General features: G+C 38.7%; 1 protein-coding gene across 1 annotated transcript in view; it reads right to left on the bottom strand.

Moving 5' to 3' along the window:
* Positions 1-16,349, bottom strand: part of BNC2 (basonuclin 2) — a 280,535-nt gene that overhangs the window by 29,528 nt on the left and 234,658 nt on the right. Inside the window, exon 4 of the mRNA XM_018554464.1 lies at positions 8,735-10,701. Within this exon, the coding sequence (XP_018409966.1) occupies positions 8,735-10,701 (1,967 nt within the window). The remainder of the gene's footprint in view (positions 1-8,734; positions 10,702-16,349) is intronic.

Here is a 16,349-nt window from a genome sequence, read left to right as displayed (position 1 = left end):
TAAATCTTGGTAGTTTTCAGAAGCAGCTCAAAACAGGAGAGGCCAATAGGTGCTAACAAGAGGCAGGTAATGTTCTGTTCACACCATCACCTGCACTGTTAATATTATGCAGTGGCTCATCCGAGATGCCATGCTAATTTATTCCTGCACACCTGTTGTATCCAGGAGACAGTTAATCTGGCAGCAGAAGGGTGTTGTAGATGTCACTAATGCACCCCTGAGACTCCGGTAGGTCTTCATAAACTGGGATGCAAACTCTAGGTGTAATCCAATTGTTTTCTTTCCTAGCCTACGTTTGCTGTGCTAACAATCTGATTGCAACAACTTTGCTAGCATCTGCTTTGGCCTTATAATGATGTGCCTGTCTTCCAAAAAAAAAGGACTGCATATATTTTACTTGATTGTCTGTCTAGAAAAATATTGTACTATAATAAAAGAAACTCAGAACACTAAAAAGAGTGAGCCTATTCCCAAATGAGACATCATTTTATTACATCAATATAGAAAAAGTTCAATGGGCAGTATAGGTATAATGTAGGATGATTGATGATGATGTATATGATATTCATATTTAGACTATACTTCTTTAGATCTGATCAGTAACCTGTGCATAACTTTACCTCTTTGCATGAGCTTTCTGCAATAAATGCCAGACGCTTCTGCTCTCTCTCCTTGTACATGGTGACTGGTGTTGTGTCCACCCCCTCCCGTAGTTTTTTTGCAAGAAGCCAGTGGGTGGGGCCTTCTGGGTCCCTCACACAGCTCTGCCCTCTGCACAGGCTATGTGCAGCATAAGGGCGATGCCACTGCTACTATTACAAGGTAATACCTGGATTTGAAAAGGCATTTGGTCCACAGAAAGTGGATTTATTTCCTCTGTAGTTATTGAGGAACTTATTGAAATTAAAGGAGAACTATGAGGTGAGTGCTTTTCACTCACCTCATAGTTCTAGCTGACCTGTAACAATGAGACTGTCACAGGTTGGCTCAGTAGATCGGGAAGTGAGTGAACACATACCGGCGTTCACTCACTTCTCGAACCTGTCACGGCTCTCTGCCATGACAGGGGAGGGGCTGGATTCCCTCCTCCCCGCTCCGATCCTCCAGCGCTGACCGGCGTAACGGACGGGGAGGGGCCGGTACAGCTGGCTCTGCCTCTAGATAGGCAGAGCCAGCTGTCACTAACGCAGCTGGGCAGATCCCGACATAATTGTCGGGATATGCTTCGGCTGCGGCGTCTCAGTATAACGCGAGCTGTAGCTCGCGGTATACTGAGCTTAGGGTGATGGGAGAACGCTAGTTTGTGTCTTCCCGTTACCCTAAGGAGAACTATGGGGAAAAGCCCTAACCACATAGTTCTCCTTTAAATATTTTGCACAGGATTTAGCTTTAAGGCTATAATGCTATGTATAATTACTGGAATCTTTTTTAAAAAAAGAAGGAGCTTGGGTTTAGGGTGGTAACTTTTATTAACTAAGGGGTCTATTCACGAAGCTGCCAAAGGATCTAGCCGTAGCTTTGGCTGATCCTTCTGCTAGCTTCGGCCCCAGGACCCCTTCGGTTCAGTAGAATCGAAGGGCTGCTGTACAGCCTATTCACTATAGCCCGTACAGCTTCAGAAGTGGGCCGAGCGGCTCAGTCGAGCCGAAGGCTGAAGCTGGCCATTGGCCGGCCGACAGCCTGCTTCAGACAGCTGGGCGGAGCCAGCCGTGATCTTACGGCTGGCTCCGGCCACTTGCAGAGAGATCAGCGTTCCTGGTTACCAGGTAACCAGGGACACTGATCTGCAGACAGCCCAACTCTCCCGGGTGCTCCGGTAGTCTCCCGCTATTAAATAGCGGCTCCTACCGCCCGGGAGAGAAACACTTTCTAAAGGAAAGTTTTGCTCTGCTCGATCGAGCAGAGTAAACCTTTCCCTGATAATTCTTTTTTTTAAATTCTGACATGGAGCCTTTGGCTGCCGTCAGAATAAAAACAAAAAAAATGTTCACCATAGGAATGCATTGCTAGATTCCTATAGGCTATTTCAATTTGCAATAGCCAATAGGAATCTAGCAATGCATCTAGCTATCTAGAATCTAGCTATGGCAGCAGAACCGCCCGCCAATAGAAAACAGTTGGGCGGAGCTACCTGCCACTGCTAGCTCCGCCCAGTCGTTTTCTATTGTTTTTTTCCTACTTTTTTTAACTTTTTCTGCTCGGTCCCACAGAGGAACCAAGCAGAACAGCCGAGCCAAATGCCGGCTATTTACTCATTGCTGTTCGGCATCTATCAGAATAGACCGAACAGCAGCGAGTAGCCTACCAGAGGTTCGGCTTAGCCGATCCAGATGTTGGTCGGCTGAGTCGAACTCCTTCTGCACTTCGGGTCGGCCGAACATGTTGAGCATGTTCGGCCGACCCGAAGCCACACAAAGCCACCTGATGTACGGCTGATTTCAGCTGATATACGGCTGAAATCAGCCGTACCAGCCTGAAGTGAATAGCCGAACAGCGTTTGGCTCACTTCGCTTCAGGTCGGTTGTTCACTCGGATGCCTACAGCAGCTTAGTGAATAGACTCCTAAGTAGAATCTAATGCAACTATAATGCACATAATGCACATTAATGCATGTGCATTTATACACCACAAAAATGTAAATGGGCCCTAAATAGATTTTTAAATATAACTTGTATATGTTACATTACCTGAATTTTGTCTTTATATTTCGTTTATGTAATTCACTGCACAGCAGCATTCTAACTAGGAGATAGAGAGTAAGTACTCTGAGCCCATCAGGGCTTCATTGCTTTATAGAGTGCTGTCAGTTTAACACAGTAAACCTTCCTATAGGAGAGTACAGCCAGGAATGATCTCATCAGAGTGCTGCTACTCCTTCATTAATCTATAATGAGTAATAGAATGGGCATGCCCCCTCAGTCTCTAGCTCATGCAAGTTTTAGGTATTAAACAGACAGTCAATACGGAATCAACTTTTTCTAAGCTTTCTTATTAGATAGCGCAATATGTGTAGCAAGCACCATATAATAATGATGTTAATAATAAAAACTAATTAAATGTTAACTTTGAAAACAAAAATATTAGACTAGAAAACAAAGGCAGAAGAAACAAGTGGATCACTAAATTATAACCATTATAAATACAATTTAACAAAAATATGTACATTTTCCCTTTAATCATATTTTAATAAATATATCCAGTTGAAAAAGCCTACACTGACCATTGATAAATGCACACAAACGATTTCTACATAGCCATTGATGTTGGTGGTGATGTTAGTGATGTCAGATCTGAGTTACAAAATTACTTTTTATAGGCTATGTTATTAGAAGCCTTTCGGGGTTAGCAGTTGATTAGCAAGGAATAGTTACAAGTTCAAATTGTTAATTATGCAGTGGCTGCCTTTTAATGCCTTATAGGTTATACTTGAACTGTACCAGAGTTACACTTGAATGCATTGTAAACTGTGCAGTATACAGCTTGATATGTCAACTGTAAATTATATTAGCTGTTTGTTGATCCATTTCATTGAGTTGTGACATGACATACTTATTCAAAAATGTATTGTTGTGTAAATGCAAATCTGAAGGAGATAAAAAAGCTTTCACTCTCAACAACAGCCTGTCAAAATATTTACCCTCAATATGGCAAACATACTGTGCTTTGCAAAAGCAGTGTAAGCGATGACTGAAAATAGAATGCTATGGTGTCAAATTTACAGAACCAACAAAAACTGCTGCAACGTTTACCAGGAAATGCTATTGGTATACACCTATTAAAATAACATGTAATAATTCAAAAGTTTGACACTGATGACAGGTAAAAAATAATTGAGGTAACTTATACACAGGTTTCTTAGGACCAGCCAAGCACCACCAACCTTAGGCTGTATTGACTCTGCTTTAACAGTGGCAGGAGCACGCCACCCACTGCTATTAGCATTTACTGTGCAGTGGTAAGCATTGCACATGCTCCTACTTTTTTTCACTGCACCTGGCAAAACAGTCAAACTCAAATGCACTTTATTTATAGGGTTCAACAGAACCTAGCAGCAGTAATATGAAGGGCTGCTCAGCCTCCCATTCAGGCTGCACTGATTGCAACCAGGGATACGCATAACTCAGAAGCCCATGAACACCTAGTCCTATACTGTGGAATATGTGGTATCTTTGCACCACCTACTATTCTTTCCTAGTGAGCATAACCTATTATAACTGTGTTTGTGGAATAGGGGTACAAGTGAATGGGATGTTTGTTTCACCAATATAACATAATGATCTAATGCTACAACTACTTCTAGTAATCAAAAAAAATACTCAAAGAATAGTACAAGTGCTGTACAATGACTAGGTTGTATGAGAAATCCACCATGAGACAGATGCTAAGGATGCAATTGCACTGATCTGTAACCAAAATGCAGCCACTGAGGTCACAACTACTGATTTGTATACTGTATACAGAAAATCAAATTGTTGAACCTGAAATACACAAATCATTTTGAAAGAGAATGATCCAGTGTTAAATCAATGTGCATTGTAACTAACAGCTACTGCACAGATGCTGGAGACATGCTTTGTTTTCTGCTACAGGCAAAAATTTTGATCAAACTATATTAAGGGAACTCTGGACTTTGTCTGGGGTTCTCCTTTTATGTGAGATTTTATAGCACTAAAGTGGATTAAACCAAAAATCAACTTATTCTGCTCCCAATGGTAAAAATGGACAATGGTTAACGGAAAAAATAGAGAGGGTGAATTTAACTAGCTGGGCAAAACAACAGGTACACTTAACTGCCACAATACCCCGCTCCTTCACCTACTTCCAGATATATGGGAGGATGTGGCTCCTTACACTTCCTTCAACAATGCAAAGCAGAGTGGTCAATTAAGAGACGCAAGTTTTGTCATATGTACGCAGGAGGAAAGTGCAGAGCCCTATACTATACCATACCATACTATGCATATATATTTTAAAAATAACAATAATGTTCACTAATATATGTTTAAATCACCATCATGGAACCATAGGCACATCTTCTACAATAGTCTACTATTGTCTATGGAATGCACATATTGCATGCATCTACAGATCCCACAGATGCTGAAAATGTGTGCCTGAACCCATTTATAAGCCTTGTTACTGGCCAGATGGGTACATGCGAGCCAATAATCCAAAAGAATGGACAAGGCAGCCCTCTCACTATAAAAAGGTGGGCTCCCAGCAGCCATATTATCAGTGTGTTTTGTGCTGTAGTGTGTGATAGGCTGCTATACTGTGCTGTACAGTGCTATACTGTAGATTTTAGTGTGGGGAGCTACATACTCTTGTTTGTGTAGCCCCAGCCCCCTCCCCCAATGTTCACAGTTCCATAGGCATATCTGTCCTTCTTAGAGAGAGAGAGTTCTATTCTATTTTCTTTATTGCTATTTTCTTTTGCAAGTGCCTTTTTAAGTATGGGGTGTGCAGCATACACCTGTTGTTATACAGTTGTTGGAGCTGCCCTTTTTTGCAGCACACCACCACATTGCTGTGCAGTAACTAGTGTGCATCAAAAGCACCAAACATATATTGCCTATATTGCCACAGTTTCAGAAAAAAATAGGCATTCCATTCCTTCCCAAAAGAATTCTGAGCAGCAGGTCTAAAGTGAAAGGCAGAAGTTTTGCGCATGTCGATAGTAGGGGGCGGGCAGGACCTGCATGACATAGTGCCGCATAAACTGGAGGTAGGGCAAGTGTGACTTTTTCCCCCAAAACGGTTGACCAGTAAAGTCATAGCACACCCAACAGATAGTTGACTGGCTGACAAAACCTTCTACACAGACATCCTCTAGGCAGAAAGCAGCCATTTGTCTGCCAGCGTTACTAATGTGACCTCTTCTTCCTCTTCCTCTTGTAGACTGTCTGTGAACATTTTGCTGTTCCAATATACCACAAACAGCTTAATTACATCACATCACATATTGTGAATAGCCCATACAGCAGCCCTTTGGTTCTACTGAACCGAAGGGGTCCTGGGGCCGAAGCTAGCCGAAGGATCGGCCAAAGCTACGGCTAGATCCTTCGGCTGCTTCGTGAATAGTTCCCATAGCAGATGGTACATTTTAAACATTTTCTAGAGCCTATCTAACAGTATCTAACAGTTTATTCCAGCGCTGTTTTTGCAGCACAATTTTGTAATTAGGGTTCTGCAAGAAAGACAGAGTTACGATTAAAAGCAAAAGTCAAAGGGCCAGGGAAAGCGTCTTTTTATCAATTGATATTATATAACACTCTTGTGAAATTGGATTATTCAGCTTTGTTCCTTAGTTACTATATGCTGAAAATAAAGATACACCACTATTTTACTGTCTTTGTTTACATGCTCTTGAAGGTGTATGCATGTATATTTGATTTGGTTTCCAAGATCACAGATATATGAAAAGAAAATGTGAATGCTTGCAGGACAGTATCCAAAGTATACCCACTGGCTCTGCTATACAGTATTTAAAAATCTATGTGAGATCAAATTTGTACCTACACCTTGCGGTGCAATACCTGTTATATTGGAAAAACCATTCTTAAACTGCAAGACCTTATAAAACTAAAAAATTCCAGGTAGGACTAACCACTCCTCCACTAAGAATTCCTTCTCCTGACATGAAGATAGACATAATTATATATTTATGTATTATCAAGGCTTTAGCTCTGTGATTTGCAAACAATACAGAAAGAGACATGGGTAACTGTGATTTTGTCCACATAGCAGCAAGGAAAGCAATATGCTTATATAGTATAATACGTTAATAAGATTTCTTCAATAGGTGTGCATCTTTTTTTTTTTTTACTGTGAGATTGCTACATTTTAATTTTGTTTTGTCCCAGCTGTAGTTAAACTGATCAAAACATATACAGGTGAATTATAATAGAAATCAATGTATGCCTTTTTGTTTTGGATTATTTGTTTGTTGGTGTATTTGATTACCTGAATTAAATGTAAAACTAAAAAGCAGTGAAAACAGCACAAATATATAGGGAACATATTATAAATATCTGGGTAGTGTGAAAAAAATATAATTTGTGGCTTCCCCCTACAATAAAAATACAAGACAGAAGGAACATTTGTTATTTCTTGTCTTCCTTGTTTGTAAAGTATGTTTATATTTTATTTGTTTGCCATTAAATGTTATCTAACATTATAAAAATATTATTAAATGTAGGTCATGTTAGTGTGCCCAACCAGTCTAGCCTATATTGGAAACTAATTAGACATTATTAGGACATTAGGACATTATAGCTGGCTTCAAAATTGTTGTGGGTAACTGCAAATTTGCCCATCTTCATGCTGTCATGAATAATTTTGTAAAAATACCCATGACTATTGAGCCATAGCCATGTGATGCTTAGCAAGCATAGAGAAATAGTTTTTTTGAAATGGTGCTTGGTAATCTCTATTTATCGATGAGTGCTTTGCATGGTATATGTAATATACTGTCCTATTAAAATTTAGAAAATATTTTTTGCATTTAATCTCACTCCACTACTTATCTTAATGTTTTAGATAATACTTGGACCCGCTTTGTTGTCATACTAGAAGATGTACGACAAATACACTTTGTTTATGAAAGATTCACAGTGTATTGTGGTGATCTTAGGAGACAACTAGTTCTGCCATGTTGATTTACTAAAGCAGTTAGGCCAGGCAAGAAAATGGGTGGTTGTTATTGGTGACTTGCTCATGTCTGCAAGTGTTGAATTAAATCCCTATGATAATGTCTAATTTTTAGGAACTGTGACTGCACTCTCTACTGACCAGCTTACTAAATTGAAAAAATAAATAAAGACAATGTTAGGTGAAACATGAAATGTAAAAAAAATTAAATATTTTACTCAAAACACTTGCTAGATCTATATACTTAATGGGTAGCTAAATGTAACAGTCAGACGAAAGTAAAAGAACATCTGCCGAGCATTGAGCAAAGATAAAAATACAGCTTATACATCTTAATCCATCACCTTTCCTGTTGCTAAACTTTTTTTGGTCAACGGTATGTGTAGGAAATCCACCATGAATGTCCTATTGTCTCTTCCATCTCTCCTCCATTTTTCATCATTTAACAACTAATTCAAATGGGTGGGAAATTTAAAGAGGAGATTATTTTCAGATTTGACAGAGGACTTTATTTTCTAAATGAGTTTTGGTTACTCTCTGGATAACGTGTTTCAAAAACCCAGTTATGTACCTTGGAAATTAAAGAATTTTCCCTGCACATAAATAGATGTTGGAAGCCAGCAAATGCTCAAAGGGGCAGTTAAAAAAGTACCCCAGAATGCTTATGTTGATTAAGCTTCACGCTTTGATGACACCATAATTTATCTTTTAGAAGATACTGCCTGACTTTGTAGTGTAACTGACAAATACTGTTCTAAATGGATGCTATAGATCAGTTAATTGTGTTTTCATTGCTATAATGTCAACACTGGAGATGTATGTTAGGAACAGGAAGTCTAGAAGTTCAGGTCAGTGAAGCCTAAATGTAAGTTAAGCTGTAGAAACTCTCTGAAGTAAAGGCTTTAGCAGATGACTTTGTGGTAGATATGGAGCATTCCAAAATCATGCAATTTATGATTTATTTCCAAAATGTTAAAATGCAAATTGTCTAGGATCCATGTTTATCTTAGGACATCTTAACAGTGAAACAAACAATGAAGACATGAACAGCTAAAACTCCCATATTTCCAGAGTATGTACTAACCTGTCTCTACTTCGTCGTGAAGGGAAAGCAGCATTGCAACCAGCTACTGTGCAGACATGCATCTCTTTCAGATGAACGTTCCTGTAGTGCAGCTTCACACTGTATGAGCTTTTGAAACTCTTTTTGCACACATAGCAAATTTTAGGATCAGGACTTGAGCAGAGGTCACTCTCCGGAGAGAATTTCTGAGGGCTTCCATAGTTCAAAGATGAACCTAAGCTTTCATGAAGTGCAGCCATGCTGGCACTACCCCCATTATAAAGTCCATAGTGGCTCATGTAAAACATATCATATGTAGGGTCTGTAAACTCTTCTTTTACCTTTATAACAGCCTGCTGATGACAGTTAATGTGATTCTCAAAGGATTGCTCATTGTCTGTCATAGACCTGGAATTACTTTCTCTGTGAAGTGGAAGGTGATCATCTTCCATTGGTTCATCACAAAACTTTGGCTCAGATGATTCTGATTCATTTTCAAAATCTCTCTCATGTTCTGGGTCTTCTGAAGTTATACTGTTTGCTCTGGTGTCTGTCCTCAGAATACATCTGCTATTGCCATTTTTTGAGTAACTGTTGATGGACAACCCAGGACTTAAATCACCTTGAGAATTGTTATCTTGGTTCATGTCATTTATGGAATGGCCATGATCAATGCTTTCTTCTTCCTCATCAAATTCATCAGCTGTATCGATGACTTCCTTCTCAATTTTGACAGGCATGCTTGATTTCCGTGGCTTTTTCTTGGGAGCCAGGTCTGTGTTTGCATCCTGTGTTGACATGTTGAGCACAGATGGTGGTAACTCTTGTGGCAGAGAAGGAAGAGGTTGTTCCATCCCCAGAGGTGCTGGCAAAATTGGACTGGTAGGTAGTGATGATGGAGGGCTAACCATGTCTCCTGAATGTAATAAACTTCTATAAAAAGGAGGAACAGGCTGTACAGTTTTTAATGCAGGAAACACCAGTTGGCTGGAAAGTGAATTTTGCAAAAGAGGGTCCAAGGGTGGTGTTGAAAACCCCATTGGAGGTCGACCAGGGCTTGTTAGAGATAGGCTTGATTTTGTACTTGCTATAACAGGGGTAGCTGCTCCAGATGTGGCACGGATTAGGTCCTTATCTCTATTGTTCCTCAGCATTGGCATGTGAAGCCGAGGATTGGGATTTGCACTATGCCGATTTCTACTTCTAAGAGAACTGAAAACCATGTTGCAGCCTTCAATGGTACACCTGTGTTTTATCTTAAGATGCACAGCATTGTAGTGAATTTTTAGAGTCCCCTTATCATAGAAGGTTTTTCCACATGCATTGCAAAATACCCTGCCTTTCCGTGATGATGATCCCATCCGCCTCATTCTGTGAATCTTAAAGGAACTTTTGACATGGTCAGATTTAGAAATGTCACTGGCAGGCTGTGAGTTTGGTGAAGGGGAGGAATTATTTGGCTCTGATTTTGGCTCGACATTTGTGATGCTACTCAAAGCATTTCTATTGGACGGTTGCTCACTCCTATTGTAAGGCATGGGGGAGACCTCAGACTCACTGGTCTCTTCACATTCATTCTGATTTGAATTATTAGGTTCCCGCAACCTGAGTCCAGGGTGTTCTAACATAAGCCCATTAGGAGGTAGTCCAAGCATAGGTGCTGAGACTGGATTAATATATTGGAATGGAAGGAGGAATGCTAGGCTATTGGGCATGTTTTCAAAGTGGTGAATACTAGAAGGGTTGCTGTTTTCTAAGTGAGAGAGAACGCTCGGACTCCTGGTGCGGTTGTTGCCTTCAATAAAAGTTCTTATGTCTGAATCAGCCTTTGAGGAAGGAACAGCCACTGCCTGTCCTTCTTTTTCTTGAATGGCCATCAGCTCCACAATAGATTTTGTTTCTCCAAACCTTAGAAACTGCTGCAGAGTGATGATCTCTTCTTCCCGGGACATAATGGCCCAGCGGTCCAGGACTTTGCCAGCAGTGTCCTAGAATAAACGTAACAAAAATAAAAGAAACACACATAAAATGTTATAGAAATGTATTTTGTTTGTTTGATAAGTACAAATGAGCAAGTTACAATGAGCAGATAGTGAAGAAACTTTTTCTATCATGTAAATGTGGTAATTACAATCACAGCAAAACAGACTGTATTAAATAATGTCAAAACAAACACAGCATATAGCACTACAACTCCGTGAAACTAACTGCATGTAACCTTGCTATTTTAACAGTGTGATCTAGCTGTGATGCAACTGTTTAGCATAAGATGTAATATATTACTGTGAAAATACGTAGCAACACTGTATAATGCGGCATAAAACAACTGACTTTTGCCCAGTGAACCTAAAACAAAAATGTACTTAATTTAAAACAGCATTTTAAATTGCATTTAGAAATCAACACTCAAGAATCTGAAGTAATTAAGATAGAATTCCAGTCATAACCTTATATTTGGCTTTGGATAGCATGGAGAAGGGTTTGAACCTCTGTTAGATTTTTTTTGTATGTGTCCCATGTTAGATATATTTTCCTTTGCATACTAACCCGATGACCAAACAGAAAATGAAGAAAATCTCCCCAATGGAGTTATAGATAACAATATAAGAATTTTGCAATAAGAAAGCCAAACACCCTGTGCATACTTGTTGGGACCCTCTGTTCAATTCCCAGACACTCTGCATAGAGTTTGCTTGCTCTCCCTTCGCATGCATAGGTGTTACCCGGGTACCCCATGAGCACGTCTAGACCAGCAAGACAGGGGGTCATGCCATATCCCTAAAAGAACATAGAAATAATCATATAGATGTGTTCTGGTGATGATGTTGACATTCACATGGAATTCTAAAAACGTAACTTTTTTGTTATACAGAATTCATAAATCAAACAAAATAGACTTGGTATTCATCCATATGGTTAACAGCCCTTTGAAAAGTTAGCTACTTCCACATATAGTACTCTTAGATACCCCACCAATCAGTCTTTCATAATGTCAGCACATCAGCCAAGTATCTCAGATTTGTCTGATGGGGTAAGGATAGATTTTAAGATTCTATGATCTGCTTCCTATGCTTCCTATGGATTTGTGGAGAGCTTATCTGAAATGGGTTATATAAACATCACAGGTTTTGTATTATTTTATCAGCATTGCATTACCAATAACTTGAAATATTCTTAAATAATAATGTACTGACTCTCATATATGCTGGACCATACATCGCACAGATAAAATGCCCAAGTCTGATCCTCATCCAACAGTCAGCCCTGATGGGTAGGCAGAAGTGCACTAGAAGACACATCCACCATGATGAAATAGAGACGATTAGCCTGATGTGGAAGGGGACTCTAGCTGTATGGGCTATTAAAGGGAAAGCAACCTCAGAAGCTATTGCTCCCAACTCACAGCCAAGAGATGGTAATAAGGCTGCCATTTATTCATAGAAGGAGAGGTAACCAAAAATGAGGGTGCATACCTACCCAATGCCAGGTCCACATATACATGAAACAACATCTAAAACAATAGTTGCTTTATGATTGTTTTAAGTGTTGCCTTGCGTATATGCGGACCTGGCATTGGGTAGGTATGCACCCTCGTTTTTACTTTGAAGCACATTTTAGACTGATACCTACTCACTTTTTAAAATATTATTTTTAGATTTTCACATGAGAATAGATCTGCTTTGCTACTCCTGGGGGTTCCCCTTTAGGTCCTCTACTACTCCCTGTTAAATGAGGGTCAGACTTAGGCGTTTTATCTGGATGATGTATTGTCCAGCATATATGTGAGTAAATACATTAATATTCAAGGATATTGCAAGTCATTGGTAATGCTATGGTGATAAAATAATGCAAAACTTCTGATGCTTTATATAACCTTTTTCAGATAAGCTTTCTACGCTTGCCGAAGAGGCTTATCATACAATCTGTTGAAGGTTCATAGTGCTATCCCTACCCCATCAGACAAATCAGACAATATGAGGTATTTGCACAGGTACTGATATTATGAAAGACTGACTGGCTCTGTAGACACTTTATGTGGAAGTAGCTAACTTTTCAATGATTTGTCAACCATATGGATAAGTGCTTAGTCTATTTTATACTTGATTTTATTAATTTTGTATAACAATAAAGGATATAATTTCTAGAATTTCAGGTTCAATTTGTTACTGTAGCACCTGAAAATTCCCAGAACCCATCTTTAGTTGTATTTTTATGTTCCTCCTACACTCTAAAGACATGCTGGTAGGTTAAATGGCTAATGTCTAAATTGACCCTGGTATGGCTGAGCATGTATGTATGCATGTGTGATAGCTTCCTTGAGGGCAGGGACTGATGTGAAGTATATAAAGCACTGTGTAAATTGCTGGCACTATATACATGCCTGTAATAAATTAAACTGACTAATTAAGACATTCCCATCTCTAGTAAGAGAGAGGCAACTAGAAAAATTAAATATAATTTTGCAATATTTTAGGTTCACCTAATTAGAAATTATTTATATATTCTAATTTTATTCAGTATACATTCCCTTTACTTTCCCTTTTTCCTCACTGTAAGGAATAGTAATATTTATCATCATGCTTTCCAAAACAACAGCCATGATGTTAAAAACAACGATGTGACATAATCATTAAGGACACACATAAGGTTTGAGGCATACTAGTGCCAAGCAATATCAGTACAGTCACACAAACTTTAATCCAAAAAGGTTACTAAGCAACAACACAGTCTGGATAAGAGATTAAATGTGAATAAAATGTAGTATTTTGGAAAGTAAACCTGTGGTTATTGTAAAAATAAAGCATGTTTCCAGACAGGAATTCTGCTTTAAAGTCTTCCAACATTTTGGTAGTCCTAAAAATATTTTTACAGCTTTTAATAATGCTCCTAAGAGCATGTAAAGTATAGGCAGCGCTTTATGAGATGGTAGCTTGCACTTTTAACATCATAGCAAAAATGCTCTTATATGTATGATATGCTATAACATACTAACATTGCCTTAGTTTTACAAAGCATTATTGTAAGTCATTATATGTTCTATGAGGTAAGAAATGCAATTTAATATTTTAAAGCATTCATTTAAATATATTGGCAACAATAGTTATTTTACTGTCATATATATACACATATACTGTTACCATTTATTACCAACAAACCCTGTCATGTTTTACATGAGGCTCCTATAGGTCTATCAAAATGATTCAGCTTACTTCCATCTAAGGCCCCTTTCACACAATCCAATCAGGAGGTGATCTGTGCATGGATCCCGTGCTGATCAGAATGGATGTCAACATTGTGACATCTATGTCCATCCAGTTTTTTCCTCTACCCCATGTTGGTTTATGGAGAAACAGATGTACTTTTTACATCAGATTACCACCCATCTGGCACAATTAGGTCTAGCAAAACAGAACTCTGACCTGTTTCGTGGGTAACCAGATGTACATTTAGATCTGGCTGCCCATAGACTAACATTAAACCTGATAGGAAAGCCAGTGTAAAACGGCTCTAACACAACTGCAAAAAAAACAAACATGATCCTTTATAAATTATGAAATAATTAAGACATACAGTATTAACAAATGTAAGTTGTATGACAAGCTTCTTTATATATGTTAAATTTCACAATAGCATGGCATAAATATGAACAGCAATAGCTCACCCGCTGTGACACAGGTGTAAGTTCCCAAATACATTTTTTAACAATAATATTTTTATTAAGTATAAGAGCAGGAGCATACAGAGTCCAAAACAGTAGGTTGAATACACATGTCGACATAACAGTAAGATCGGTAGTTTCAGAGCACTTATCAGCGGTAAGTTCCCAAAATTTTACATGTAGCACTTTTGAGCATTCCTCTTCCTCCATGCGTAAATGACAGAATAGAGCAAATCCAATGCCATTACCAAGTAATTGTTGATTACTGGGCTTTAGTGTCTGGCAGAGGTGTCTAGATTTTAACACTGGCTAAATAGAATTGCAATTTTGTTGGCTGAAAACAGTTCTCACATATGAATTTCTAATGTGTAATTGTCTGTTTGTGTACACCAACTGCATGCTTTAACAGTTTCCCATAATCGATTTATATTTATTCATAATCTATTGTCACATATTCAAAGCTGCAAAACTTTTGGAATTTGTGGCAAAAGCACTGTAGGTTTAGTACAACATTTTAAATGCATAATTACATGTTGTAGAAGTGTCTGCATTTAACTTTTTTTTTTTAAATTGATGAATTGTATTCTGCTTCATCACTTGTATCCTAGCTTACCTATCTTGTGTGCAGGTTTTTCCCAATTTTTTTTTCATTATTTGGCCTATAGATCACTGCTGCATGGGTAAACAATCATCAAATTCTGTCAGAAAACACCCAAAGCAAGAAATTGTACCTTTATACGTTTATAAGTATACTCCTGCATGTGTTTGTAGAACAACGAAAAGTGGTACACCAGCACCTTGGGTTTCAAAACTTACCACCACAAATGTCAGATGATATCTCTCAATACAAATCAATGTACTATCTGTACATTAGATACTACTAAAATATTGCATTATAATTCTAAAATGCCTTAAACACGCAACTACACCAAAATCCAATACATTACACCTCTGATTATTTTTTCTATTGTTGTTTGCACTCCATCGTGTTCCTAAAACTTAACAGCATCTGCTAGATGACCTCTGGACCGGGCCTATTATCTTGAACAGCAAAAGAAGAATTTATTATTAAGACTATGCAGTGTGTAGTCCTCTCCTCTCATGAACTGATGATATGATTGCAGCTGACCTGCGGGCAAGGATAAAATGTGTGAGGATGTGACCCAGACATAAGGACATACTTTGTCCGACATCTGAGTCACGTCTGAAGCAAGGGATGAGTGCAGGATGATTAGCTTTGAAGATGCAAGCTGTCAGCTTAATATCTTGCATAAAGAGTCAAACACAAGGTTCACTGAAGTACTTTCAAGAGTCAAAGCATGTAGAAGATCTGAAAGCTACATCATTTTTTTTTAAACATTTAATAGAAATTGCAATCGAGGACTATTTTTATATACATGTGGTATGCCGTATATATTAAAAACTGTCAGTGTCCCTTTTACAGTCAATTTAATTAGTAGATGCACAGTGTTGACTGTTACAGAAAACGTAACTTCATTGAAAATTCAGTACTGTGCATTGCAAAGAAGCAAGGTTTATCTAACCACCATTTAAAACAGGTATCATCTTTTTATACCTATTTACACTTTCACTTATTCTATTACGGTTTTCATAAACTGAACAGTTTGCTCACACTAAAGCAGAGCTCCAGGTAAAATGTGTGTAACCCTTGCAGTGGTGCTACCTCTCACTGCAAGGCTTAACTACTCATTTTTGCAGAGGGTCAAAAATTAAAAAGGTATAATCACCCTATCCTCCAAGCTGGCTAGCTCTCAGACCGGTCCATGGAGTCTCTCTTCCCCTCCCCTGCAGCACTCTAAGTATCCTCGAGTCACCACATTCTATACACAGTGTATTGGACCTGAGGATGCTGAGGGTCCAGTATACCCAATCAGATTTTTCAGTTTTCTGGTTGATGCCAGTGAGCAGGGCCGGTGCAAGGATTTTTGCCAACTCAGTTGAAGGTGCATTTTCCCC

The sequence above is a fragment of the Nanorana parkeri genome, unplaced genomic scaffold, assembly GCF_000935625.1.
Source record: "Nanorana parkeri isolate BGI_ZX_2015 unplaced genomic scaffold, ASM93562v1 scaffold160, whole genome shotgun sequence".
NCBI lineage: Eukaryota > Metazoa > Chordata > Amphibia > Anura > Dicroglossidae > Nanorana > Nanorana parkeri.
The sequence above is the reverse complement of the archived record's forward strand: the minus strand, read 5'-3'. Positions and strand labels throughout refer to the sequence as shown.